At 36.2% G+C, this 26,283-nt stretch overlaps 1 protein-coding gene across 12 annotated transcripts in view; it reads right to left on the reverse strand.

Moving 5' to 3' along the window:
- PUM2 (pumilio RNA binding family member 2) overlaps positions 1-26,283 on the reverse strand; it is a 96,753-nt gene that overhangs the window by 31,493 nt on the left and 38,977 nt on the right. For 7 of the 12 annotated variants that reach the window (XM_040622923.1, XM_040622922.1, XM_040622924.1 and 4 more), the window contains 6 exons: positions 20,201-20,326; positions 17,363-17,505; positions 16,056-16,185; positions 5,165-5,308; positions 4,758-5,048; positions 344-580 (listed from right to left, as the gene is read on the reverse strand). In XM_040622923.1, coding sequence (XP_040478857.1) covers positions 344-580; positions 4,758-5,048; positions 5,165-5,308; positions 16,056-16,185; positions 17,363-17,505; positions 20,201-20,326 — 1,071 coding nt within the window. The remainder of the gene's footprint in view (positions 1-343; positions 581-4,757; positions 5,049-5,164; positions 5,309-16,055; positions 16,186-17,362; positions 17,506-20,200; positions 20,327-26,283) is intronic. The other 5 variants (XM_040622928.1, XM_040622927.1, XM_040622925.1 and 2 more) reach the window with 2 other exon arrangements.

Here is a 26,283-nt window from a genome sequence, read left to right on the forward strand (position 1 = left end):
ACTTGAGACAGTGAAATTTTTTTTACTATCATGTTTAAACAGTTGACTTTTCAGATGATCTAAAACACACACAAATCAAAAGCACAGACAAGAAAAAAACACACCACTGTATTTCATAAAAGAAACATAAGATACAATAGGGGTCTTTACCTTACTGTACATTAGACCCTCACTTTGAATTTTCACGAAAGTAGAACTTTTTCAAAAGGCTATTATCTAAAAGCAAAAGCAATTTGGCATGTTTTATCCAACATTAAATATTTTACATATATTATAAACACACACACAAACACACTTACATGTATACATACAAATAAAAAGGGTTTTGGTTTTTTTTTTTTACCTAAATGCAAACTGGATGAGGATCCATGTGATGAAAGTGATGGCGGTGGCGTAAGTGAATGTCCTGGAGTTTGGCTTGGCAGAGGCATGCCTATTGGACTTGGAGAGGAGGAAAATCCCAGACTATTGTAAAATGGTTGCCCTATGGGTGCTAGGCTGCTACTAGATCTTTTGTACAAGTCAGAGCTAGTAGATAGAGACTCTCTCCTTGTGGCACTACTACTTGCAGAACTGCCAACTGAAGAAGAAATAAAAAAAACCCTAATTACATACATGTGTTAACTGAATAAAACCTATCCCCAACTCTTGCTGGGAAATAACAGAAGTGATCACAATAATTATTTTTAGAAACATTATGGAGAAGATAATTACTGTGATAACTATATAAACTAACTTATTAATCATAAAAGGGTATAAATGCACCCCAATAAAGTAACCAAATACTTAAACAGAGCACTCATATGTTTATTATTTCACACATATTTACCATTGACACATATGATTACTGTGCTTTAATACCCTGGTATGATTTATAAACCCTGAAATTGTAAGGTATCTGCTTTAGGAGACGCTAGAGATTAAATTCCAGTAAGGTTAAATTTTGGTAGTGTTCTAATCTCTGGAATCAGGTTCTTAGACTTCAACTCAATGCCAAGAAAGGATTACACTGATAAACAGATTATTAATACATTTCCCTCACCATTCACATTTAATTTGGCTTCTAGCTTGTGTTCAAACCATAGTCCTTTAAGTCCATATTGGCCCGAATATCAGTCAGTTGTGAAATATAAATGACAACTTCTCAGTACTTTTCACATTATACATTCTCCCTATCCTTCAACAACTAAGTTACAAAACAGGTATGAAAAACTAAACTTCCTTTTAGAAAATTAACAGCTCTCATTACTGTTATCACACCAAAGAGATGCTTTCACTTACCCCATGGGATCTTCCATTCCTAAGATTCTACTACTAGTTTTACGAGCCCCTTACTCAGGTGAAGACTGGTAAGCCCTTTTTCTCCCTTAGGTAATACACAATTCTCTCATAATACACCGCTTACTGAACTACAAACTAAATTCTTTTTACTTATCCTAAATTCAACCTTCTAGTCCTTTTTCCCTTTTGTACTCCGCAAAATCATAAAACAATGGTAGAATCTCATTACCATGTAGTGATGCATGCTCAAAAAAATAAGCCAAGATCTGTTAATTGACGCATCTGGATAATCAAATTCTTTAGCACGTGTTTAAAGGGCTGTCCAAAACTCCCAATTCTTAAGTCTCAGAGGCCACATTTTCAAGTGCTTCTTTCCTATTTCTGAACACTGGCCTTTTTTTTTGTTTTTTAACTGAATGCCTTTTAAACCTAAGGGAATTTCATATTACATTTCTTGTAAGTTTTTAAAGAACAAGCTCCATATTCGGACCAATATGGTAACATTTTTCAAGAGAATTTTAAAGTTTCTATTAGCTCTCGGTTTTCTAATCACAAGTTAATTATAAGTAGGTCATTAGGGTATAACGAAAAAATTAAGAGAAAAATTAGGCAGAGCACATGATGGGTAGACCTAGTTAAGCTTATAATACAGATAGAAAACAATTACATTGGTTTTGCCAAATTCAAGATTCTTATAAAAGAAAAATACCAGGCTCATAGAATAGTATGAGGCAAAAATATTAAAACATAAGTCAACCTTTTACACCAGCCAGTGTGGTTTCTGAAAGACTGATCGTATTTTATGAAAAACTGCACATTTTAAGATAACAGGGAAATATCAATATAACTATATGCATTTTAATAGTAAAACCAAATATAAACACTAATGTAATAAATACTTCTTGAGTTGCTTTTGGCAAAATTGTGAACATATGCTACATTAACTATGCTAATTTAAAAGGACACTGTCAAAGTGATTGTTCTAGAACATGGCTACATTTAAAATTCCTATTTATTTTAGAAAACAATTTAACTGACAAGGAAAAAGACAACAGTTCTCTACTGAGAGCAGCAGCACTGTCATTCCCCTGGCAAATAACCAAAAACCCCCATAGTTTTGACACATGCAATATTATTTTCCTTTAAAAAGGAAAAGCCAAGCCAAACATTTAAAAGTAATTCAGAAATAGCTTTATTTTAAACCTAAACAATCTGGCTCCTTACTATATACTTAAATTATCTGCAACAGCGTGACTATGAAATATGAAACGAAGTATACCTAAAATATCTAAAAGGCTAGACCAACAGTAGAGTCACTAATCACTTGTCAACTGTGCATAAAATGTTAAATTACAAACTTCCAACACTTTCTCAATAATGGGTTATAGAAAGGATGAGTTAATTATTATATTATAATGGCTAAGCTTCCTAGCCGACTGTTACAAACTGGGGTATTTAACACTGATAAGTGTTAATAATTTCATCATATAGGTAAGAGAATGACTGCGTGTCTGATTCTATGTGTGTATACGTGCACATAACCACACTATCATTTTAGATTTCATAGAGGTATGGGATTACCATTATGGGAAATGGCAGTGGGGAGACCTGTTTTAAGAGTACACACATGCAGCACTTGAACGAACTCTGACAAAATGTCCAAGAGGAAGATGACAGACTATGTACTGGCATCCAGGAGTGACAACTTAATGCCCTCTGAAGCAAGGTGAACAGAGGCACCCAGACTGGTAGTCAGAACTGCGTAAGCAATGACTATAAATAAGGGAGGCCTGAAGAAGATCAGTTTTGAGAAAGAGGCATCTTCAGGAAGTATTTGTAAGGAACAAAATCTTCATGCCAACCAGTTCCTGAATGCTGGGCGGAATGACCTTAACAACTAAGAGACAAATGGGAATTTGAAAGAACTGGATAAGGGGGCCTACAAATCTATTCCAGGCCATCAGTGACATATTTTATTAGAAAAGGGAATAGGAGATTTATCAATGCTCTTCTCTGTTTTTCCTGAATTATTTACAGTCTATAATCTCTAGTTTAGAAACTAGTTATTTCTGCAAAATTTATCTTTTAAGTTATATGTTCTTTCAGTTTTCTTCAGCATGTTGGATTATTTGGGGGAAAATGCTTGTCAACTGTATTAGAAACAAAAAATGAGTCCTATGGAGTGCTTGGGTAGAAATAAAAATACTGAGCTCCAAAAGGAATGCAAAATTCAAGTAGGAAAATTTAAAGATTGAAGAGTCTCCATGTTCATTTGTTTTCCGTCAGAAGTTCTTGTGCCCATTCTTTAGGTAACTTTGTGCTCGGCAACTGTGGATTATTTCCCTACTGTACTTCATTAAAACAAAAAAGCATTCTGCATCTAAAAGTTTATAACTGTGTTAGACCATTCCATTCCTCTTATAAATATGAATGTTGAAATTTCAGAAGATCCTTTCTTACAAAACAGGCAAACATACTTAATAACGACTGGCCCATGTTAGTTTTGCCATTTTCCGCACCAGAAAAGCATATAGTTTAAGGTGGTGGGAAAACACATGGGAAGCAGGTATTAGAACTTTACAGAAATAGAAAATCTCCTGAGGTCTGAATAATTTGCCCTGCCACTCATAAAGAAAAGACTGCCAATTAACTGTACCAACAGAACGAGGGTAAGTTGTTTTTCCCCTAATGTTTCCTGAATACTGTGGAAACCTCAGAGAATGATAACACAAGGTATGTCAATAGGGAGTCAATGTGGGCCTCTTTTCACTTTACCTAGTTGTTCCTCAGTTACAAAATCAGTTTGTTGTGGGTAAATTATTTTGTGAAGCTACTTCAAATTTAAATCTTTTAAGTATTATATCTAAAACTAGAATATGGGAAGAAACATCCTTTTAGATGAATTTTTAGTGATATTAAGGCTAAATTATTTAGTCTAAAAGATAAGCACATTGGTAGTTTCCTAGGGGCTTCTGTTTAGAACATTTCATTATGTTTTATTTTTATATATCATACCAATAAGAAAACCATTAAGAAACCACTAGCATTTAATAAGAATAAACCATCTGATAAGCACACAAAGATAATTATTTTATAATACCGGAAATTTAAGATGGCAAAATATTTCCTCAATCATTATTATACAGAGAATAAGGAAGAGCTAGTAATTAGTATAAAATATGTTGCTCCAAAGAAATCTTCCTAAAACAAAAATTACAGTAACACAATTCTTAAAGCCAGGGGAAAATGTACTGTATTTGAGTAAAAGATGGGCTGCCTGACATGAGCTAAACATTCATTAAATACTTAAAAGATTTGAAGAGGTAATTTTTTTTCCTACAGAATTACATAAACCAGTATTTTATTCCTGTCCTTTCTACACTACAACTATTTATTACTATTTACCTTATTATTAAAAACATACATATACCTCATGTCCACCTAGCAGAGTATACTCATCTTGAAAGGCAACTTACCTGATGAACCAAATCCACTGAGGGCTGAGCCTATAGCAGCACCCAAAGAGCTACTGCTTCCAAAGCCAAGAGATGTACTTCCAGGCTGGCCAGGTCCGTGAGAAAATAAAGAACTGCTCTGGGAGCTACTAGTCAAAGAAGTGCTCCCATAAAATGAATTGGACTGCAGATTCGTGCTTGGCGGCTGCTGCTGCTGCTGCTGCTGCGGTGGCTGAGTGCCAATTGGCCGAAAGAGACCGTTTGTGCTGCCTGTAAGACTATTTGCAGTCCCTCCAGCTGCTGCTGCCGCTGCTGGAAAATAAATTTCAGATACTTCTTGAAACTACTGAAAAGACTATTCTCTATTTTTAAATTATCTCAAAGAACACCAGAAAAATATTATCCCTGAGAACATCAGTTACACTTACCAGCTTGTGCTGCTGCTGAACTAATTAAAACAGGTGTTGGAGCCATTAAACGAACTGGAGCTCCAAGGCCAGTTCTTGCTCCAGGGCCAACCACTAAGGCACCAGTCTGATCATAATAGGCAGTTGGAGCTAGTACTTGATAGCCTAGATAATATTAAAATAAATGTTTACTAATGAGAACATTTGTTATAGAAACATGCATGTTTATCTTCCCCTGCATTTGTTTTTATCAACCAGAAAACATAATTATATACTGTTAATATAAAATCATTAAACACTTATTATATGAAAAGCGAAGACATTTGAGAAGATCTTACTTACTAAATACGTGGAAATGCAATACAGTACCGGTAAAATTGTTTTCTCTGAATTTTAAGAGCTCCCTTCCACTTACAGACTACCGAATGACGAAGTACCTTCTTTGATACAGACACTATAGGCTATCAAGCACTGATATTTGAAAAATATTACCTATTAGTTCTGAGAGGAGGCATTTCAGGTAGAAGACTCTAAGAATTGTTTATTGTGCAATTTTAATCAAGTTCTAAACCAAGTGCTTCATTACCAGCATTCCTTTAGATTTTCATTTGTAAGCATCCATTTAAAAACTTAAGTCATGATATAAACAGATACTTTAAAATCGTAAGGTAACTCTTTTTGTAAAGGTTCTCAAGCTAAAAGTTTGAATAAAAATCATGCAGGCATTAGTTTTATTATAGCCTTAAGGACAAGGCTGGTGACAATTTGCACTATTCAGAACTGTAGTTCTCAGGAGAGTGAAGTTTACTTCTTAGCAGCCTTTCTCAGTGGGGATTCCTTATCTTAAATACAGAACAGAAAGTAACTATTGTTAACAGAAAAGAGACTTTCTGCCAATTCTCTGAAGGATAGTATAGAACAAGTACCACTCTAGATGCACAGGAGAGAAGTTTACTATATACAGGAGATACTTTAAGGCAGGAAAGCTGCTCCTCTCCCAGAAGTCAGGTTGAGAAAGGCTCTTACGTAGTAACAAGGACTCAGGTTCAGCAGTCTGACAACTATTTGCTAAAAGGCACTGGCAACCTCTTTAAGTTTAAACACTGCCTTCACCATTAGGGCCAACACTTTCACATGCAAAGGTTGTTTTTAATTAAATACAGTAATTCTGACTGTTTTTCAATTACAGTTTCATTATAAATGGATATAAATTAGGACGATCAACCAAATAGACATATATGGCAAAATCTGGCAGGGAATGCAGAGCTTTCAAGCCCTCTCCTCATGGAATGAATGTGATAAATCTGAGAAGACATAATTAGATATCCAACTGGAGATATAGGATTTAAAAGTCTTGAGGTCCAGGCTGGAGCTATAAAGGATGAAATCACCAAGAAAATTAAAAAGGGATCTACAGACAGAGAACTTCACATTAAGAGGCTGGAGAGAGAAGGAACTTGGGAAGAAACTATGAAGGAATAGCCAGGAAGGAAGGAAGAAAATTAGAATAATGTGGTCTCTTGCAGGCCAAAGAAAAAAGAATTTCAATGAAGGCTAAGTGATCAACAATGTCAAATGCTGCTAAAAGCTATTAAGAGTTGAGAACTGACCAATGGGTTTAGCAAAATGGAAGTCATTACGGTAAGGAATGAAAGTCAAACTGTGGTAAACTGAGTCAAGAATGGAAGAACCACAAACAAGTACAGATAATGCTTCTGAGGACTTCTGCTATAAAAAGGGCCACAGGGTAGAAAGGCGATGTTGAGAGTAATTTTTTCCTTACAGTACAGAAAATGTACTTTATTAGCAAAGCACAATACTTTAAGAATTTACTGTTATTGTGAAATAAAATATGTAAAGAGTACAAAACCCGAAAGAACAGTATGACTACAACAAAAAAATTGTAACCATCCAAGTTAAGAAACAGAAAACTGCCCAGAACCCTACCTCTATGTGCCTGCTCTACCACAATCTCCTCTTTCTCTTTGTATTACACACTACCACCCATAAATGCCTCCCTCCTTAACCACCATTTGTTTTGGGTTACTTAAAATTTTTCAAGTACAATTCATTCATGTGGTTGTATATGGATATGCATTTCCATTTTATAGCACCTCACTGGATGGATACCACAGTGTATTTATCTGTTCTACATTTACACTGTTCCCTGTTTGGGGACACTGCCAATAGTACTGCTATAAACATTTTGGTACATGTATCCTGGTATGTAAAGTGTGAAGATTTCTCTACTCCAAGTAAGTATCTAAGGAGTTGACACCCTGATTGTGCAAATTTACTCTTACTACTTTGGTATTAGTTTCAAATTCTCTGTGACTTTAGTAACACTTTATATTCTCAGACTTTTAAATCTGGCTAATCTGGATATGTCGTGGTTTTGATCTTTTCCCCATACCAAGGAGGCTAAGCATTTTTCCATATGCTAACTGGGCATCTGGATTTTCTAGGTTTGTTCAAGTCTTTTACCCATTTTCCTACTGGGCTGCCTTATCTCACTAGTTTAGAATCCTTTAATGTTTTATCTGTCTTTCAGTATATTAATATGGAACAAATACCTTCTTCCATTCCTAGCCTGACCTTCTTTATGGTGACGTTTGGGGTAATGTGTCAGATTTATTATTTCATTTTTTTAACAAAATTTCCCTATATTCTAATAGCTTTAAAATTCCACTTTTCATATTTAGGTCTAAAACTCCAGAGTTGGTCATTGAACACAAGGTAGGCAGGGGTTCAGTTTCAAAACTCTTGTTTCCAAAACAACCAATTTTACTTCATCTTTCTTGTAAAACAAGTCATTCCCCTCCTTACAGCTTTGTAGGGGTTCTTTGCTATTAGGTGTCCATTTCTTTGGGGATCTCACCTTTGGGTCTCTATTCTGTTCCACTGGTCTGTTTCTCTCTCCATGCAGTAATCTAACTGCAGCTTGGGAGTTAAGTACGACTCCAGACTAAGAATACAAGTCCTTTTACATATTTTTGTTAAGACTGTTGTGGCTTAATCCTGATTGACCCTTTGCATCTTCCTTATTTTCCTATCAGCTGTCAAAATACCATAGAAAGAACCCGATAGCAATTTTGATCGGAAATGACTGAAACTACAGGTTAATAGGGGGATAAGTGACATATTTAAAATGCTGATTTGTCCAGCGGTATCTCTGTTTAGGTCTCTTTTAATGTCTAAGCAAACCTACTTGCCATAGAAATCATGCAGACTTTTTATTTTCTTTTAATTTAGTCGTAGGTACTTGCTACTACTGTTAAGTAACTAGTTTTAAAATTTTTCATTTTCAGGGGTACCTTGGTGGCTCAGATGGTTAAGTGTCTGCCTTTGGCTCAGGTCATGATCTCCAGGTCCTGGGACCGAGCCCCCACCTTGGGCTCCCTGCTCAGCAGGAGTCTGCTTCTCCCTGTCCCTCTGCTCCTTCCCCCCAGCCCCTCATTGCTCTCCCTCTCTCAAATAAATTTAAAAAATCTTCAAAATTTTTCATTTTCAAACAGTGTACTGTTAACAGAAAAGATTTTTAAGTTGATTTTCATATCCAAAAACCTTAACAAGAACATTTTAATTCTAATACTTTATCTTCAGATTCATTTAATATACAATACTGTTTTCTCATGACAGCTTTAGTTCTCCCCTTACAGAATTTTCTAATTTTTCTCTCATGTTACAGCACTGGCTAGGGTCTCTACCACACTGAAGTGTAGGAAGAATCCTCGTCTTGTTCCAAGTCTTAAAAACTTTCAGTATTTCCCATAAAGAGGTAGTCTGTTATCCACTGGGGGGGAGGATGTCAATTCCCCCCTTAGTTTATTAAGTTAGTTTTCTTCTAATCCTAACTTGGATAAAGAGGCTTTTTGTTTTTAGGGTCAATATATGAATTTGTTATGCTTTTCCTGCATCTTTAGAGAAGTTCTGCTGATTGCTTTGTTTTTATCTTTTAATGTGGCAAATTACACTATGTGACCTCCTGTAGTTCCTCTTGAATTCTTGGGATAAAACCAACTTGTTCATCATATCTTATCCTGCTTAGATACTGCTAGATCTGGCTTGCTAATATTTAATTTAGTATTTCTAAATCCGTATTTTTGTGACTGGCCTGTAATTCTCCTTTTCTATACAGTCCTTGACAGGTTTTACATTATATTGTAAAAGCAACATATTGTCTTTGTTTATGAGTTTTTTTCAAAAATATTTGGGTATTTGTGGTTTTTTAGAAGTTTATTTTTATTTATTTAAGATTTATTTATTTGACAGAGAAAGAGAGAACGAGCACCAGCGCACAAGCAGGGGGAGTGGCAGACAAATGGAGAAGCAGGCTCCCTAGCTGAGCAAGGAGCCCAGATACGGGAGTTGGTCCCAGGACCCTGGGATCACGACCTGAGTGGATGGCAGATGCCTAACCAAAGGCAGACTCTTAACCGACTGAGCCACGCAGGGGCCCCCCCCAAATATTTGGATATTTGTAAGGATTTGTAATTCAAGCGGATTTTACAAAGAGATGAAGACTAAGACTAATCATTGCAGTAGAATGATTTTGACTTTCTAATTGATATAAATTTAGATGTTTTTATTTCTATTTCTTAATATTAAAGTTTCTTTTTTTTAATGTTTCAAGTTTTTATTTAAATTCTAGTTAGTTAACATATAGTGTAATATTGGTTTCAGGGGTAGAATTCAGTGATTCATTATATACAACACCCAGTGTTCATCACAAGCACCCTCCTTAATACCCATCCCTCCACCCACCCTCAGTTTGTTCTCTATCAGTAAGAGTCTCTCTTATGGTTTGCCTCCCCTTTTTATTTTTCCCACCTTTGCCCTACATTCATCTGTTTTGATACTTAAACTCCACATGAGTGAATCATATGGTATTTGTCTTTCTGCAGCTGACTTATTTCAATTAGTATAATAAATCTAGCTCCAACCACGTCGTTGCAAATAGCAAGATTTCATTCTTTCTAATGGTCCATCGTGTGTGTGTGTGTGTGCGCGCGCGCACGCGTACACACACACCTTCTCCATTCACCAGGCAATGGACATTTGGGCTCTTTCCATAGTTTGGCTATTGTTGATATTGCTGCTATAAACATTGGGGTTCATGTACCCCTTCGAATCAGTATTGTTGTATCCTCTGGGCAAATAACTAGTTGGTACAATTGCTGGATCATAGGGTATTTCTACTTTTAACCTTCTGAGGAACCTCCATACTGTTTTCCACAGTGGCTGCATAAGTTTGCATTCCTACCAGCAGTGTAACAGAGTTCCCCTCGCTCAGCATCCTCCCCAACATCTGTTGTTTCCTGTAATGTTAAATTCAGCCATTCTGACAGGTGTGAGGTGGTATCTCGTTGTAGTTTTGACTTGTATATCCCTGATGCCAAGTGATGCTGAGTAGCTTTCCATGTCTGTTATAATCATCTGTATGTATTCTTTGGAAAAATGTCTATTCATGTCTTCTGCCCATTTCTTAACTGGATTACTTACTTTTTGCGTGTTGTGTTTGATTAGTTCTTTATAGATTTTAGATACCAACCCCTTATCAGATGTCATCTGCATATTATCTTCTCCCATTCTGAAGGCTGCCTTTTAGTTTTGTTGTTTCCTTTGCTGAGCAGAAGTTTTTTTTATCTTGATGAAGTCCCAGTAGTTCATTTTTGCTTTTGTTTCCCCTTACCTCAGGAGATTTGTCTCCGAAGATGATGCTATGGTTGATGTCAAAGAGGTTGCTGTTGTGTTCTCCTCTAAGATTTTGATGGTTTCTTGCCTGACATTTAGGTCTTTCATCCATTTTGAATTTACTTTTGTGTATGGTGTAAGAAAATGGTCCAGTTTCACCCTTCTGCATGTTGTTCTGCATGTCCAATTTTCCCAACACCATTTGTTGAAAAGACTGTCTTTTTTCCACTGGATATTCTTTCCTGCTTTGTTGAAAATGAGCTGACCATATAGTTGTGGGTCCACTTCTGGGTTCTCTACTTTGTTCTATTTATATATGTATCTATTTTTGTGCCAGTACCATACTGTTTTGATGACAGCAGCTCTGTACTATAGCTTGAGGTAGAGAATTGTGATGCCTCCAGCCATGCTTTTCTTTTTCAAGATTGCTTTGGCTATTTGGGGGTTTTCTGTGGTTCCATACAAATTTTAAAATTGTTTGTTTCTAGCTTTGTGAAGAATGCTGGTGATATTTTGACAGGGATTGCACTAAATGTGACAGGTTTTAGTATTTAGATTATGCTAGTGCCATAAAATGACTTGGGAAGTATACCCTCTTTTTTCCATTCTCTGAAATTTTAAAAATTGAAATTATTTCTTCCTCAAATACCTGGCATTTTATGTTGGCCTGAAGTTTTTGTGGGGGAAAATTTTTGATTACTCAATTCATTTCCTTAACGGTAATAGACTTCAGATTTTCTATATCCTATCCTCAAGTCTGTTTGGTAAGTTACATTTTTCTAGTTATTTGTCTATTTTGTCTATATTTTCCAAATTGTTAATATGAGATTGTTCCTAATAGCTTCAAATAATTATTTAATTTTTCTGATATTGGCTATTTATGCCTGTTTTAAATCTTTTTTTGCTAAGTCTCTCAGAGATTTATCAATTTTATTAAGTCTTTTCAAAGAAAATAACTTTTGGGATAAACTGACTCTTTTTATTGTATGTTTGCCATCTATTTCATTCACATCAGCTCCCATCTTTATTATTCGGTTTCCTTCTACAATTCTTTGGGTTTATTCTCTTCCTTTTATAGTTCCTAAGTAGAAACTTACTTTCTAATGTATGCATCGGAGCCTCTTATATTCCCCTCCTATGTTGTTTTGGGTGTAGTTCACGAGCTTAAATTTGTAGCATTTTCATGATCATTCAGTTCAAAAGCTTCTAATTTCCACTTACCTTTCTACTGAGAGTCTAAAAAGACACAGGGGCTTAAAAAAAAAAAAAGGCACCCCCACTCAAGAATTGTACAATCTAGTAAAGGAGGTAATGTACTATTTCCTTAATTCTAAGATGCCACTTTGTTATAAGACATAACACTCATCTACTAACTGCCCTTCAGGGAGAAACAGAAAAAGCTGTTCCACTTTAAGACATTTTCTACCTCTAAACATGGTAAAATAAGTGCAGAATTGAGAAAATAAATCACAAACAGCTAAATGAAATCTAAGGCAGACAGCCGTACTAAAGAAGGGTGCAAGTTATGTGCCAAAGGAAGGGAGAAGGAAGAGTAATTATTGATGAAAAAGCACTGGGAAAGAAAGATCAGGAAGGCATCATGGAAAGGATATTAAAGGATGACAAGCAAAGCTAATTACAAAATGTTTACAAAGCTAGGTTAAAAAAAGGAAACTGTTAAACTCTGTATATCTCAATTTTGCTTAAAATGTATAAAAGGGTATTCTAAGTGAAAAGCCATTAGCTAGGACTAGAGGCATAAAAGTGCAAGTATTTTGGGGGGCAGCGTATGATCTAGTTTGTTAGAGCATTGGACTGTAGGAGGACACTACCAATTAGATAGTTTGGGACTAGATCACGAAAAATATTAAGAACCAGATGGTATAAACTAACCTGTATTTTTGAAAGGTAAATGAAAGAATAAAAAGATGAGCAGAAAAGACTGGATGCAGACAGAGTTAGTGGAAGGATAAGGAAGAGGCTGAACAAGAATAGCAGAGATGAGAAGAAATGAATAGGAGACAGAATGATTAAGAACGGACAAGTTACTGAATGTGGATCACAGAAGAAAATCAAGAGTTGAAGATGATACTGAGGCTGAAACCAAAAGTTTTTAGTTTAAGAGGATAGTGGACAGCCTGGAGGGCGTGGGACCAAGCACAACTGCCTCACTGAGGCATGTGGATGGGGGCATCCGTGGCCCTGGTCCTCTGGTCCTCTGGCCCTCAGGCATGCAGCCAGGGCGCAAAGCAGAGATAGCTTGCTGGCTCCTCTCTACTCCCCTCCACACTACTCCTGGGTAAAGGTGGCGAAGCTGAGGCTCCGAGAGCAATGGTTTGAGCTCCCACTCCAAGTGATGAATTCATCTTAATAGGTTTGGAACAGGCCTTCCATATAGTTTGTACTTCAAGACTAAAAACACTTAAAAGAGTGAAATTGCACAGCTCACCTATAGCCAGCTGGACAGCATAATTTTTAGGAATCAAGAACTGACACTGGATTATTTTCTTAAGATTAAACCTTGAAAGTCCACTTGCATGTGGCACAGCCATGTGCACACTTGAGCGTGAAAACAATCTTCCATCAAGGAGACCTCTCTCTTGAGCTAAATCAACATCAGTGGTTTGAAGAAGAAGAGATCCCCTATCTGACCAAACTTAGCCAGACAACTTAAATCAGTCTTTTTGAGCAAGGAGTAAAGCTGTACAAAGGTGGCCTGATCACTCCTTTCTGCTTGCGCCACCACCGAGCAGCCCCCTCTAGGATGGCCAGCTACATGGAGGTCGTGCCCTGTACAAGGGACCCTGGCTGAGATAACCAGTGAGAGCTGAAGTCCTGTCAGGCTCCATTCACCAAGCTGAGTTTATGGGTGTATGGCTGTGTCTACTCAGATGATGTGGCTCCTTTTCTAAGTTGTACCAAGGTACCTGTATGGGCTAGAAGCAGTTCTGACCATTCCAGTACCATACCCCAGTTCTACCCAGGATTATATTCCTTACCTCAGATGGAACGAAGATTCTCATGAACAGATTAGGTTTATTGTAAAAGATAAACTATTTGACCCGAACTGAAATCAACTTTACAGCTAAAACTCCAAGTATTACTACGGATATGAATTATGCTTGTATGTATTTATATGTGTGGATATCTAGTTAAGTGGATACACATTTTTAGGTATCAGAAATTAGCACAACTTAAACTTAGTAAATGTTGAAAATAAAACGATTTTGGGTACTGGGGGGAAAAGAGGATAATGGAATTAATACCAATGTGAAACAGAGTAAACAGTAAGGTAAGTAAATCTGGGAGAGAGGTGTTCATTTTTTGACACTGTCCGTTTGAGGAATGGCTGGAACACACACACAGTAATGTCCTACACAAAAGCAGAAATGTGTTAAGCGTTCAGCAAAGAATCCAAGTTGCAGATATAAACTCAATTAGTTTGCTGGTATAGGGATGATGGCTGAAAAGGTGAAAGTAGACAGACTTTCCCCCACAAAAAAGTAAAGTATCTATTGTCCTGATATTGGAACTGAAGTTCAAAGAGGAAAGTAACTTGGCCAAGGTCACATAACTAAGTGATACAGCAATTTGGCAGACTTGACTCCAAAGTATCTAGTCACTAAGCCAGACTGGCTTCCATTTTTAAGGATATATAGAGAGGAAAGGGAGACTGATAAAAAAGCATGAGAAAGGAAAGTCAGGAGAATAAAATATCACAGAGGGTAGTGTAATGGTAGAGAGGAATTGTAGAGCTGGACATCATCAACATGATGAAATACAACAAAGAACTGAGAAAAATAAGAATGGAGGAAAGGAGGTCACACTTTGCGATTATTAGAGTTATTAAGATTACTGAAAAGGAATCATGGAGGCAGGGCTTAAAAGAAGTGAGGGATAGAAAGAGGATCCCAGAGCAGTCTAGCAGTGTCTTCCATAAATTCGTGCTCAGTTCCCTTTGTCTTGTTTCCATGTCCCTCCACATCTACAATTTCAGCTTCACAGTGCATTCGCAAAGGTCTCTAATCCACTAATCCACAATGGCTCCAGGAAAGCAGCTTCCCTGAAGGAAGTACATGGCTGGGATTAAAAAAAAAGAAAAGAAAAAGAAAATAACAAGAGCGCTTCCATTCTATTATTTGTACTTCAGGGACTGCAGTATTAACATCTTTTCTTTATCCAGAGGGCTAAGACAAGATGATTAAATCAGACCTTAGAATCTCAGAGAAAACAGAATGAATGCAATCAATTGATAAATCCTTAAAATAACTTAAGTATTCAGCAGCACACAACACATAAAAGAAACCCTCAACTACACGTATTTTCCAATACATTAAACATATTTCCTAAGTGATATGAGTAGAAAATGTAACTACATTACAATTAAATGGAACCTGGAACTCACATTTCATTAATAAATAATCTACATAACTACTCATATACTAGAAGTGAAAAAATAGCATACTTAAAAGAGAAAGTGAGTCTTTAGGAGTGGAGAGAATAAAGGAATAAGAAGTGACCCTTTACCTACTGATATTCAAATGCAGCTTTAAATTTCACTTTAAAAACATAACAAGTGCTGTTTTCATTAAGAAAATACCTTCCTTCCATTATTGTAAGTAGTAATTTTGTATCTTGTTTCATAAAAATCTACTTCACAAAAAAATGTATTCTGTTGGCCCTTTCTGAAAGTTGTAGTGTGGTAATGGGAAGAAATTTTTATAATTTTCTTTGTATTAGGCTTTCATAGGCATATTTTCAAAGACATTATCAGGTTATAAATAACAATAGTTTAAAATACTATAAATGAGCCGAACATAATAGAACAATATTCAAAGTGGAAAATTTTAGCTGCAAATTTCTCAATATTAACGAAATGATCTTTGGCAGTAATGGCAGATGGCATCTACAATGCCAACACTAACTGATTCTATTTCTTGAAGCACTGCTTCAAGAATTCTGGGCTATGTTAAGTTGGGAAAATGCCATACACAGAAGAAAAAAATGGATGCATTGAGAGGTCTAGTACATGTATGCCATCCCTGTTAAGTCTCACATATAGTACCGATTTCAACTATTGGCATCTGAGTTCTAAATAACTTACTGCAAGGTAGGCAAGACTCTAAAGATGTTTCTTCATTTTTTCACTTTTCAATGTGAGTATCTACGTTTAACATTTCAAACCTATGCAAATTTCTATAATTAACTAACTATATACCTGGCATGCCGGTAGCAAGACCCTGACCAAAAGCCAAAGTTGGATTTGCTGCTGCGAGTGATTCTGCCTGCTGCCCTTGTTGGCCCTGATTGGGAGTAAGAGGGCGCTGACCTGCTCCAGCTCGGAGAACCTACAAAGGACAAATGATTTCCTTAAAAATGAAATAATAAAACAACACATAAATAAATTTATCCCGGGCAACTCTGTATGTATGATAAACGGTCTCTGGATATTCTCTAAACATATTTATGTGCAATGAAATGCTGACTTAACATGAAAAAATATAAAATACTTGAAATCAAAAACACAACTACTGGCTCTTGGCAACTAGAACGATCTATTAAGTAACACGGAGATTTTAGAAGGCCTTTGGGAAAAATTATTTCTAGTTATTTGTGTCCTTTAACTTACCAATGTATTAAAATAAGAGAAATTTACTTGGAGAGGGGAATGGCAAAATCTTAGATCACATTACTTTCACAAAGAGAGATAAACAATTCAGGACAAGGGGGATTCATTGTTAACATCACCTGTGTAAGCAAGCCTCACACATAGGTGTGTGTATTGTTCAGGTAGTATGGTATTTTCATGTTTGCCCAAAGAAGATAAAGAATTTATTAAATCATGCTGTGGTATAATCTATAAGGACTGAGCAAAAGGACAGCTTCAACAGAACATCAATACAGTACTCAAGTATATAAAGGAAATTTAGAACAAAATTTAGCTGTCAAGTAACAATACACTTGGCATTCAGTTGCTTCTTTGGTATAAATACGAAGAATTTGACAACCAGAATTCTGAAATCATCGATAGTGTTTTTACATTTATTAAAATAGTTCCAGGAATGCGGGGGGGGGGGGTGTTTGTAATAAACATTTTCTATTTTAAGAAGTTAAATCTAATGTTTAGTGAAAATATTTTCATTTTGCTTAAAAATATAAAGTACCCAGTAAACTTCTTCTGGTCAGATATACACTAATATTTAAAAAGGTAATTTAAATACCCAGAAGAAAATGAAGTGATAATTACTTTGACAGGACAATTAGCAAACTTGAATAGGTAATGAAAAGAAAATTAAAAACTGCTAGAGATTTCAATACCAGAAACATAGAAATGGAATACACCCAAATCTTTAAATTCATATAATTCAAAAAACAAAAACACGTAATCAGTACTTGTACACCAATTATATACTAGGTACTGTATTACATACTGAAGAGGATGAAAAGTCACAGATCTTGAAAACAAGGAACTCATGGAATTTCAAAGACTCTCCAGGTATTAATTTAACGAAGGCAGGCCTATACCTGTTGCTGTCCAGGCTGAGCTTGTGATGCTGCTTGCTGATTTGCTGTGTTGTTTGCCGCAGCTGCAGCTTGTTGCTGAAATAAATTGGCTGGATACACCCCCCACGGAACACCATAATACTGAGGTGGAACCACTGCTGGACCTAAACCCCACACCCCACCCCACCCCCCCAAAAAAAAAGTTACTTACATTTCATAGATAAATGAAGTCAGTTACCATTAGATCATAAAAAGGAACAGTTTGTAAGACTTAGAGCAGATGTCCTTATAATCCTCTACCCACTTATCACCTGATACATACTTTCTATTTTTTTCTGATTCAGATATGATTATTAAAAGAGAAAAGTCTTCGGGAGTGACAGCAGCGTCCTTAATGGAGATGGAAAAGCTAAAGTCAAGAGGACCAAATGAATTAACAGAACACTTAGACATCTATGCAACATTTCCTGAATGCCAGTTTATGGGTTTGATACTGGCAAACATATTTTTAGGGAACATTAATTGTAAGATTTACTATGTTCAATTCAAATTCTCTTTAAAAAGGTCATTTTCTGACTATTGAAAAGAATTACAACAAAAATACTTTTATCTTTTTATTTGCAATCTATAACTTAAAACGAGGGAACATCTGGTACCAAGCTTGCTATAATCGTTATTTGAATTGTAAATCCTGAATTTAAAATTAAGTTTTTATTAAATATATTCACATTTGAAACAGACTTAGTCACAATTCTCGCAAAACAACTGAAAATCACACGAAAACAAATGAAACTTCAGTGTTTATGTGGTTAGGAAAATGGGACGAGTCAAGACAAGAAAGAACTAGGTAATATAAAGCACAGAGAACACAGACATGCAAAAAAGCAAAGTAGGAAAAATAGAATGAATTGTTATTGCTCTATTCTACTTTATTTAAGAAAACATTTGCTTCCAGGAGAGGAAACAGCATATACAATAAAGCCCCACCACTAAGCTGATAAGATGTCATGATTACTGATTGATATAACAAAGACGGCCTAAAACTCCACTGCTACGATTTTAGTATAGCTATTTAGTATTTTATAATGTTAAACTCTTGGTTTTACTTTGTTTTGGAGGAAAATAAAGGCCAGTACAATCGACTGAATCAACTAAAGTAAGAAGCATTAAAAATTTAAAGGTAAAATTTATTTCTGAAGATAAACACAATCTACAATGAGAACTATTAACAGGATTATGAAGGAAGAATACATTATCAAAGAAGAGTCAGACCTCTATCTAGATAGAACTAGAACCTCTCTGTCCAAACAGTAGCCAGAAGCCACTTGCGACTCCTGAAGACTTAAGAACTTGGATAGCCCGAACTGAAATGTGCCATAACTATGATATACACAAGATTCTGAAGACGGTGCTTGGGGGGGAAGGGATGTAAAAGATTTATTAGTAATTTAAAATTACATTAAAATGATATTTTAGGTATTCTGGCTAAATCAAACATTGAAATTAATTTTATGTTTTTTATTTATTTTATAGCGTAGCTACTAGAAAAATTTAAATTACATTATCTGGCTCACATTATATTTCTACTGGGTAGCACTGGTCTTACAAAAGCCTAAGTCCAGAATGCCTAGAGTGTTTACTCTCAAAACTAACAATTTCTTAAAGGGCTTCTTTCGATTCCATAGATTGTATGATACACCAGAACTTTACATACTAACATCCAGTTAAATGGCATCAAGACAGTTCATCCCTTCTTTATGGAATCACAGGCAGATCTATACCAAAAACTACTGAATATGACAGGTTAGTTTCAGTCTGCTAAACAAGCTATCAAACAAGAATTTGAAATTAACGTTTATTTCTTTCACTGCTTAAAACAAAGTTTTGAGTATAAAAAAAAGTCCCAGACTAACTGTTCTATGGTCATGATAATAACTATGAGAAGTGGTGTTTAAATTGTCTTATTCATCAGTGACAATTCGTATCAGTGAACAAAGTAAAAAAAATCGTGGTAGTCTAGAGTTATGAAAGTCAACTGGCAGGCTCACTCCAGTGAACACACATCTGTAGCTGGTATTACCCTGTTTCTGCCTCTGTGACCAACGAATAACCCATACCTAAGACTCATTCATGTCTAGACCCAACTCAGCCTAAAATAACCTCCGCCTAACCCTACAGAAGATCAACAAATGGCTTTGCTCAATGGGATGGTGCCTGACCAGCACACAACTTTCGTTACTTAAATAACCAATAAATATAGTTTTGGGTTTAAAAACATTTTTCCCCAGCTTTACTGCAGTACCACTAACACATAACATTGTATAGTTTTGGTTTTCATTTCAGATTTTGAATGGTAGTTTCATGTTTTGACAGGAGTTCTTTCCAACTCCATCCCTCCATTTTGCCCTTAGTCAGCTTGCACATTTTAATACTGCTAAAACTACTTTCTAGATACTCATTCTCTCAAGATTGCTGAAGCTCCTTACCTCATACTCTCCCTGACATAGCACCCACCCCCAGTTTTATTATGAGAAGTGACTTTACTTTGCATTGTCTCTGCAGGTAGTAGAACTGGTCACAAAAAGGAAGATCTGTGGTTGACAATGTAAAATTTTTGAAACTACAAAACTGAAATGTAAATCAACTATGTACATGAGGAAAAGAGTTATTACCAGGCTTAGGCTTTTTCCTGGCATTACAATAGGAAAAATAGTAAACTCACTCTCTGGAAACTTCAGTTCATTTTAGATAAATGTTTCATTTTCCTAGGAACTTCAAATTGCCCAAACAGACAAAAATAAAGCTTTACCAGAATTAAAACTAAATCCATAATAAGCGACAGGATGAATAGTAAGTTACCTGCTAATGTTGCTGCTGCAGCCAATCCTGCTGCAGTATATGGATCAGTCCCTGGAGGAGCAGCACTAATAATATATGGATTTGGCACAAATGCAGCTGGAGCAAGGCCTGCTGAGAATACACCAGCTGTATTTAAAAAGGGAGAAATAATGAGTGAAAATGTAAAGTATGATTTTCTTCATTAGGTAAAATAATTTCTACACTGAATTTGGAGTGGGGGAGGAGAGTGTGTATAATGGTTCAAATTCTGACTGAGTGACCTCGGGCATGTAAACACAACCTGACTCTAAGAATCTTTGTTTATGAAATAGGTGTATCACGTCTGAAGATTTTTGTGAGAATTAAATGAGATACTGAATGTGAAATGACTATACAGAACTAGCGCAACAGGCACACAATAAATGTTGAGAGCTAGAACTACTACTATTCAACAATAGTTTTTCATTCAATCTTTATTAAGCTATATTACGAGCTAGGGATTCAACAGTGAGGAAGACAGATATAATCTGCCCTCACAAATCAATCCATTTAATGAAAAAAACAAACAAGCAAACTGGCAATTAGAATATAGTATAGTAAGTGCTATGGGCAGAGAGAGAAGGGGTATTTAAGCTTCAGAAGGAGTGGGTAGGATGAAGTGGGGCTACAGGGCAAGCCAAGACAAAACGAGTCATAATTAGAAGGAAGACATACTTCCTGGGTTATGTTAAGTAGTTTGGACCTTACCCCGAAAATAAAAGAAGAAAAGTAAAGGGCTTTAAGCAGTATGGTGACTTTAAGGCCACTTCTGCATTTAAAGTATGCCAATGTGATTTTAGTAAAGGCTACGAAAGATTTTAAAATATTCATTTGCAGTACTTATTAGAGAGACAAGACGACTGCGGGTATCAAGGAATCACTGTGTATACCATTTACCATAAGGTACTAACTGCCAGAGTTGTCTCTCTGGAAAATAATGGAGACAAGTTGAAGGTGAGGAAATAATAAAAGGGGTGTGTTTAAAGTTAAAAGAGCTCAAAAAGGTTCAATTTAAAAGATGATTAATGGGGTGCCTGGCTGACTCAGTCGATAGAGCATATGACTCCTGACTTGGGGTTGTGAGTTTGAGCCTCACATTGGGTGTGGAGATTACTTAAAAATAAAATCTTTAAAAATAAATAAGAAAGATGATTAAGAAGGGGGAATAGGAATATAAAGTGGACATAAATAACTTTAAAAAATTATTCAAAAGGAGCACTTATCTTAAAATCTAGACCTTAAAATCAAGGTACAGAAACTTCATTCTACACTATAGCAGTTTTTTTAAAAAATATTTTATTTATTTATGTGACAGAAAGACAGCCAGCGAGAGAGGGAACACAGCAGGGGGAGTGGGAGAGGAAGAAGCAGGCTCATAGCGGAGGAGCCCGATGTGGGACTCGATCCCGGTACGCCGGGATCACGCCCTGAGCCGAAGGCAGATGCTTTAACGACTGCACTACCCAGGCGCCCCCACTATAGCAGTTTTTAAATGTTTTGACCGTGACCCACAATAGGAAATGTATTTCATGTTGACCTAGTGTCCATACATACATATACATGCCACGAAAATCTCAAAAAAATGATCCTTATGAAGTTCCAACATAACGTGTTTTCTACTTAATTTATTAATTTCTATAAATCTATTTAATTTCTAAAAACAGTGGCCATAACCCATAACACTTATTTCATGCACAGGCACAAAAAAGGAATTTGAAAAAATCTGCTTTTAATAGAAGAATTAGAAAGTTCAATAAAATCCCTGCACTATTTAAAAAATCATTTGCTCAGAGTTGCATCCTTAACTACACCCAAGGGCAAAGGTTTCAAGATTTCCTTCTGCCATAAATTGTCTTTATCACAGCAGAAAACAATGGTTGTAGCGGTATTCATGTCCACTCATATCACTACAAAATCTCAAAGTCAAGATGTAATCTTTTTATATTTCATATTTTATGATTTAAAAAGATTCCTTTTAAAATCTCAAATACTACTGGAGCATATAAAATGTGAAGCCAAAGTCCTCATGTACCCTTACTGACCACTGGTTTATATCCTTCTAAATTTTCCAATTTTAGAAATAATTTTAACATAGCTTTTCTCCACATTTATGTTATAAAGCAGATACGAACTTTCAGATATTTGAAAAACAAGAATTAGTTTGACCTAATGGATACATATTGAAACTTCTGTTGAAAAAATGTTTCTCGCGTGTTTTAAACTCACGATTCATTTAAGAAATATTGACGACATACTACACATCAAACAATAGGCTTGTGTATTTACAATAAATATATACATATTTGAATGTTTGCACATACATGTATACATACAAATGTTTGTTATCTGTGTGTTTATACATGCACACAGGTATAAATATACATTTTTAAATGATCACACACACACACACGCAGTCACACATTTTATACTATAGGCTATAATGATACTTTAATATGCTTTTTTCACTTGCCAGTTAACCATAGGTCCCTTTCTAGGACAACAGATAATCTATCAGGTCATTCTTTCTAATAGATAGGAGGAATGTGATTTAATCAGTCTATTACTGCTATATATTCAGATGGTTCACTATTTTTTGTTATAAATAACAGTGCTCTTATTATGCTTTAAGTACACAGGGTTTCTGCGTTATCACTGTATCTTTATAAACATTCACATAAATGGGAAAATATTTATCAGTTCTTGGTCAGCATTTCCATATTACTCTCCAGGAAAGTTGTACCAATTTATATTCTCATCAGAGAATGAGAATGCTGCCACTCAGACTCCTACCAAAATTGGACATTACCCAACTTTTTAAACAGTTGTCAATCTGAGAAGTAAAATAAAGCATTAAGAATTTTTTTTTGTTTGGGGCACCTGGGTGGCTCAGTCAGTTAAGTGTCTGCCTTCGGCTCACGTCATTATTTTGGGGTCCTGGGATAGAGGCCCACATCAGGCTCCCTGCTCAGCGGGGAGCCTGCTTCTCCTGCTCCCTCTGCCGTTCCTCCCACTTGTACTTTCTGGCTCTGTGTGTCAAATAAATTAATAAAATCTTTAAAAAAATTTTTTTTGTTTGGTTTTGGGGGTTCCTGGGTGGCTCAGTTGGTTGAACGTCTGCACCTTCAGTTCAGGTCATGATCTCGGGGTCCAGGGATCAAGCCCTGCATCATACTCTCTGCTCAGAGGCAAGCTTGCTCTCACTCTCTCTCAAATAAAATGTTTTAAAAAAATTTAAATGAGAAAGATAAAGTTATGTCTCTTTGATAGACAAAGAACCAGAGATTAAAACAAAAAAAAATTTTTTTTTAAATATTTTATTTATTTATTTGACAGAGACAGCCAGCGAGAGAGGGAACACAAGCAGGGGGAGTGGGAGAGGAAGAAGCAGGCTCCTAGCGGAAGAGCCTGATGTGGGGCTCGATCCCAGAATGCTGGGATCACACCCTGAGCCGAAGGCAGACGCTTAACGACTGCGCCACCCAGGTGCCCCAAAAACAAAGAAAAAATTTTTTATAAAGATTTTATTTGAGAGAGAGTGTGCGAGAGCATGAGCAGGGCAGGGAGAGAGGTAGAGGGAGAGAGACAAGCAGACTCCCAGCTGAGCAGGGAGCCCAAAGTGGGGCTCAAATCCCAGGACCCTGAGATCATGACCTGAGCTGAAAGCGGACTCTTAACCTGCTGAGCCACCCAGGCTCCCCTCTTATTTAAATTTTTAATCTATCAGGAAGAGGACCCAATTATATCCAATCTATTTTCCACATACATTATTTTATCATTAATTTGAGATGTCAAGTAAATTAAAGTCACCATTGCACACTAAACACACATACATGTACATATATCTAATGCAAAGTGTTCTTGTCTACTATCTACTTGTATACACCTAGGCCAGGACCACACAGTTTTAATCACTGAAAATAGTAACTTCTGAAATATGGTTGAGTAGGTCCCCCTCTTTCCACTTTAGTTTTCCATTAATTTTCTCGTTTTACTTTTCTAAGACAAACATCAAAAACAAACTTTCAAGTTCCAAAACAATCCTACTTGGATTCCAACCAAGAATACATTAAATCCACAAATTAATTTAGGTGAAGTGACACCTTTATAATGTTGAGTTTTCTCCCAAAGTATGTGTCCACATTTACTCGAGGCTTCAGGAAAAGCTAGTCTTCTGTGCCTTGCACATCTTTAGTTACTACCTACTCCACTCCTTAGCTTCTAATTCCTCGCCTCTGCCAAATACTGATTACTATGGGTTTAGTGTTCTTGGAGATTTCCTAAGTTTTATTCTCCAGTTCATTTCATGCTAGGTGACAGTTACTCAATAATGAAGCCCACCTAGGTCTTTTTACTTACAAGACTCTGAAATGGTCGATTTTCACAACATTTTGTTGTTTCAAGACCACTGATCTTTGATGGCTTAAGTTCTTTATCTCCTAAGATTGTGAATCAACTTTTAAAGTTCTTTCCAAAACTTTAAGGTTCTCTTATTTCTACATCTTGGGTGTAAATTCTGTTTGTTACACGACTGACTGCTTTCCAGCTGATCTTTCTTGTTTGCACCTTGAATTTTGTTTGTGATGCTCTGACAGATTCTCTTATACTCACCTGTCCATCAGGTGGCATCAAGATTGCCAACTACACATCACAAATGTAAGTCTCCAAACCAAGTCTTACTTGTATCTGTAACCTGGGTGCTCTTATCACACATGGTTAGCGTGACTCAAACTCCAATCCTGGTAGCCCACAGATCCTCTATTTGTTTGCCCTTCTTACAGCCCTCTGCAGGCCATACGGTTTATTTCTGATTTACTCCTATAGATTATGTCTCAATTTCCTATACTACAAAAATTTCCCAACCATCTAAACTACTACCCTCCTTTTTCTTTTCTCTTTCTCTCCCTTTTCAATGTAGATGTCTATTGTTTTTTAATTTTTATTTTTTTTTAAGATTTTATTTATTCATTTGAGAGAGAAAGAGAGAGCAATAGCAGGGGGAGTGGCAGAGGGAGAAGCAGAGTCCCTGCTGAGCAGGAACCCTGATGTGGGGCTCAATCCCAGGACCTGGAGATCATGACTGAGCTGAAGGCAGACACCCAACAATCTGAGCCACCCAGGTAACCAAGATGTCTATTTAAAAAAAATAAAAATATACTGTATCTATTGTCTCTTTCTGGCCCAGTCCATGAGCCAAGTCCAGGTTGCTACCTATTTTTATATAAACTAAGAACAATTTTAACATTTTAATAGTTGAAAATAATAATAAAATAATTTTCCAACACATGAAAATTACATGAAATTCAAATTACACTGTCCACGGTAAAATTTTATAGGAATACGGCCATCACGTCATTTAAGGTTGCTTTTGTGCTATAACAGCAGAGTTGAGCGGTTGTGACTGAAATTATACGGCCTGCAAAAATTACAATATTTCCTATCCAGGCCTTTATAAAAAAAAGTTTGTCAATCCCCATTCTAGAAGAATCTTCTAGAGCCACACTGTCTATTACGATAGTTACAACCACATATAGCTACTGAGCATTTGAAATATGACTAGTCTATTGAGATCTGCTCAAAGTGGAAAAATGCATACCTGATTTGAAAAGCTTCATATGAAGAAAAGAATTTAAATTTCTCATTAAGTTTTATATTGGTCACATTTAAAATGACATTTTTGGACATAATGGGTTAAATACTATATTCAAATTAATTTCACCTATTTCTTTTTACTTTTCAAAAATGTGGCTATAAAAGCACTTAAAATTCTACGTGGCACATATTATATTTCTATTGCACAATGCTGTTCTAAAATGGCCAAAAGATGACTAGGCAAACTTGGATAATAAGACTGATGGTCAACAATGAACTATGGAAAAAAGATTAAAAGGTGGAGGTAATTTTGGTAAATTATGCTTAGAAATATTTCCATTTCTCGGGGTGCCTGGGTGGCTCAGTCGTTCAGCATCTGCCTTTGGCTCAGGTCATGATCCCAGTGGCCTGGGATCGAGCCCCGCATCGGGCTCCCTGCTCAGTGGGAAGCCTGCTTCTCCCTCTGCCCCTGCTTG

The sequence above is a fragment of the Ursus maritimus genome, unplaced genomic scaffold (genome assembly GCF_017311325.1).
Source record: "Ursus maritimus isolate PB19 unplaced genomic scaffold, ASM1731132v1 scaffold_6, whole genome shotgun sequence".
Taxonomy (NCBI): domain Eukaryota; kingdom Metazoa; phylum Chordata; class Mammalia; order Carnivora; family Ursidae; genus Ursus; species Ursus maritimus.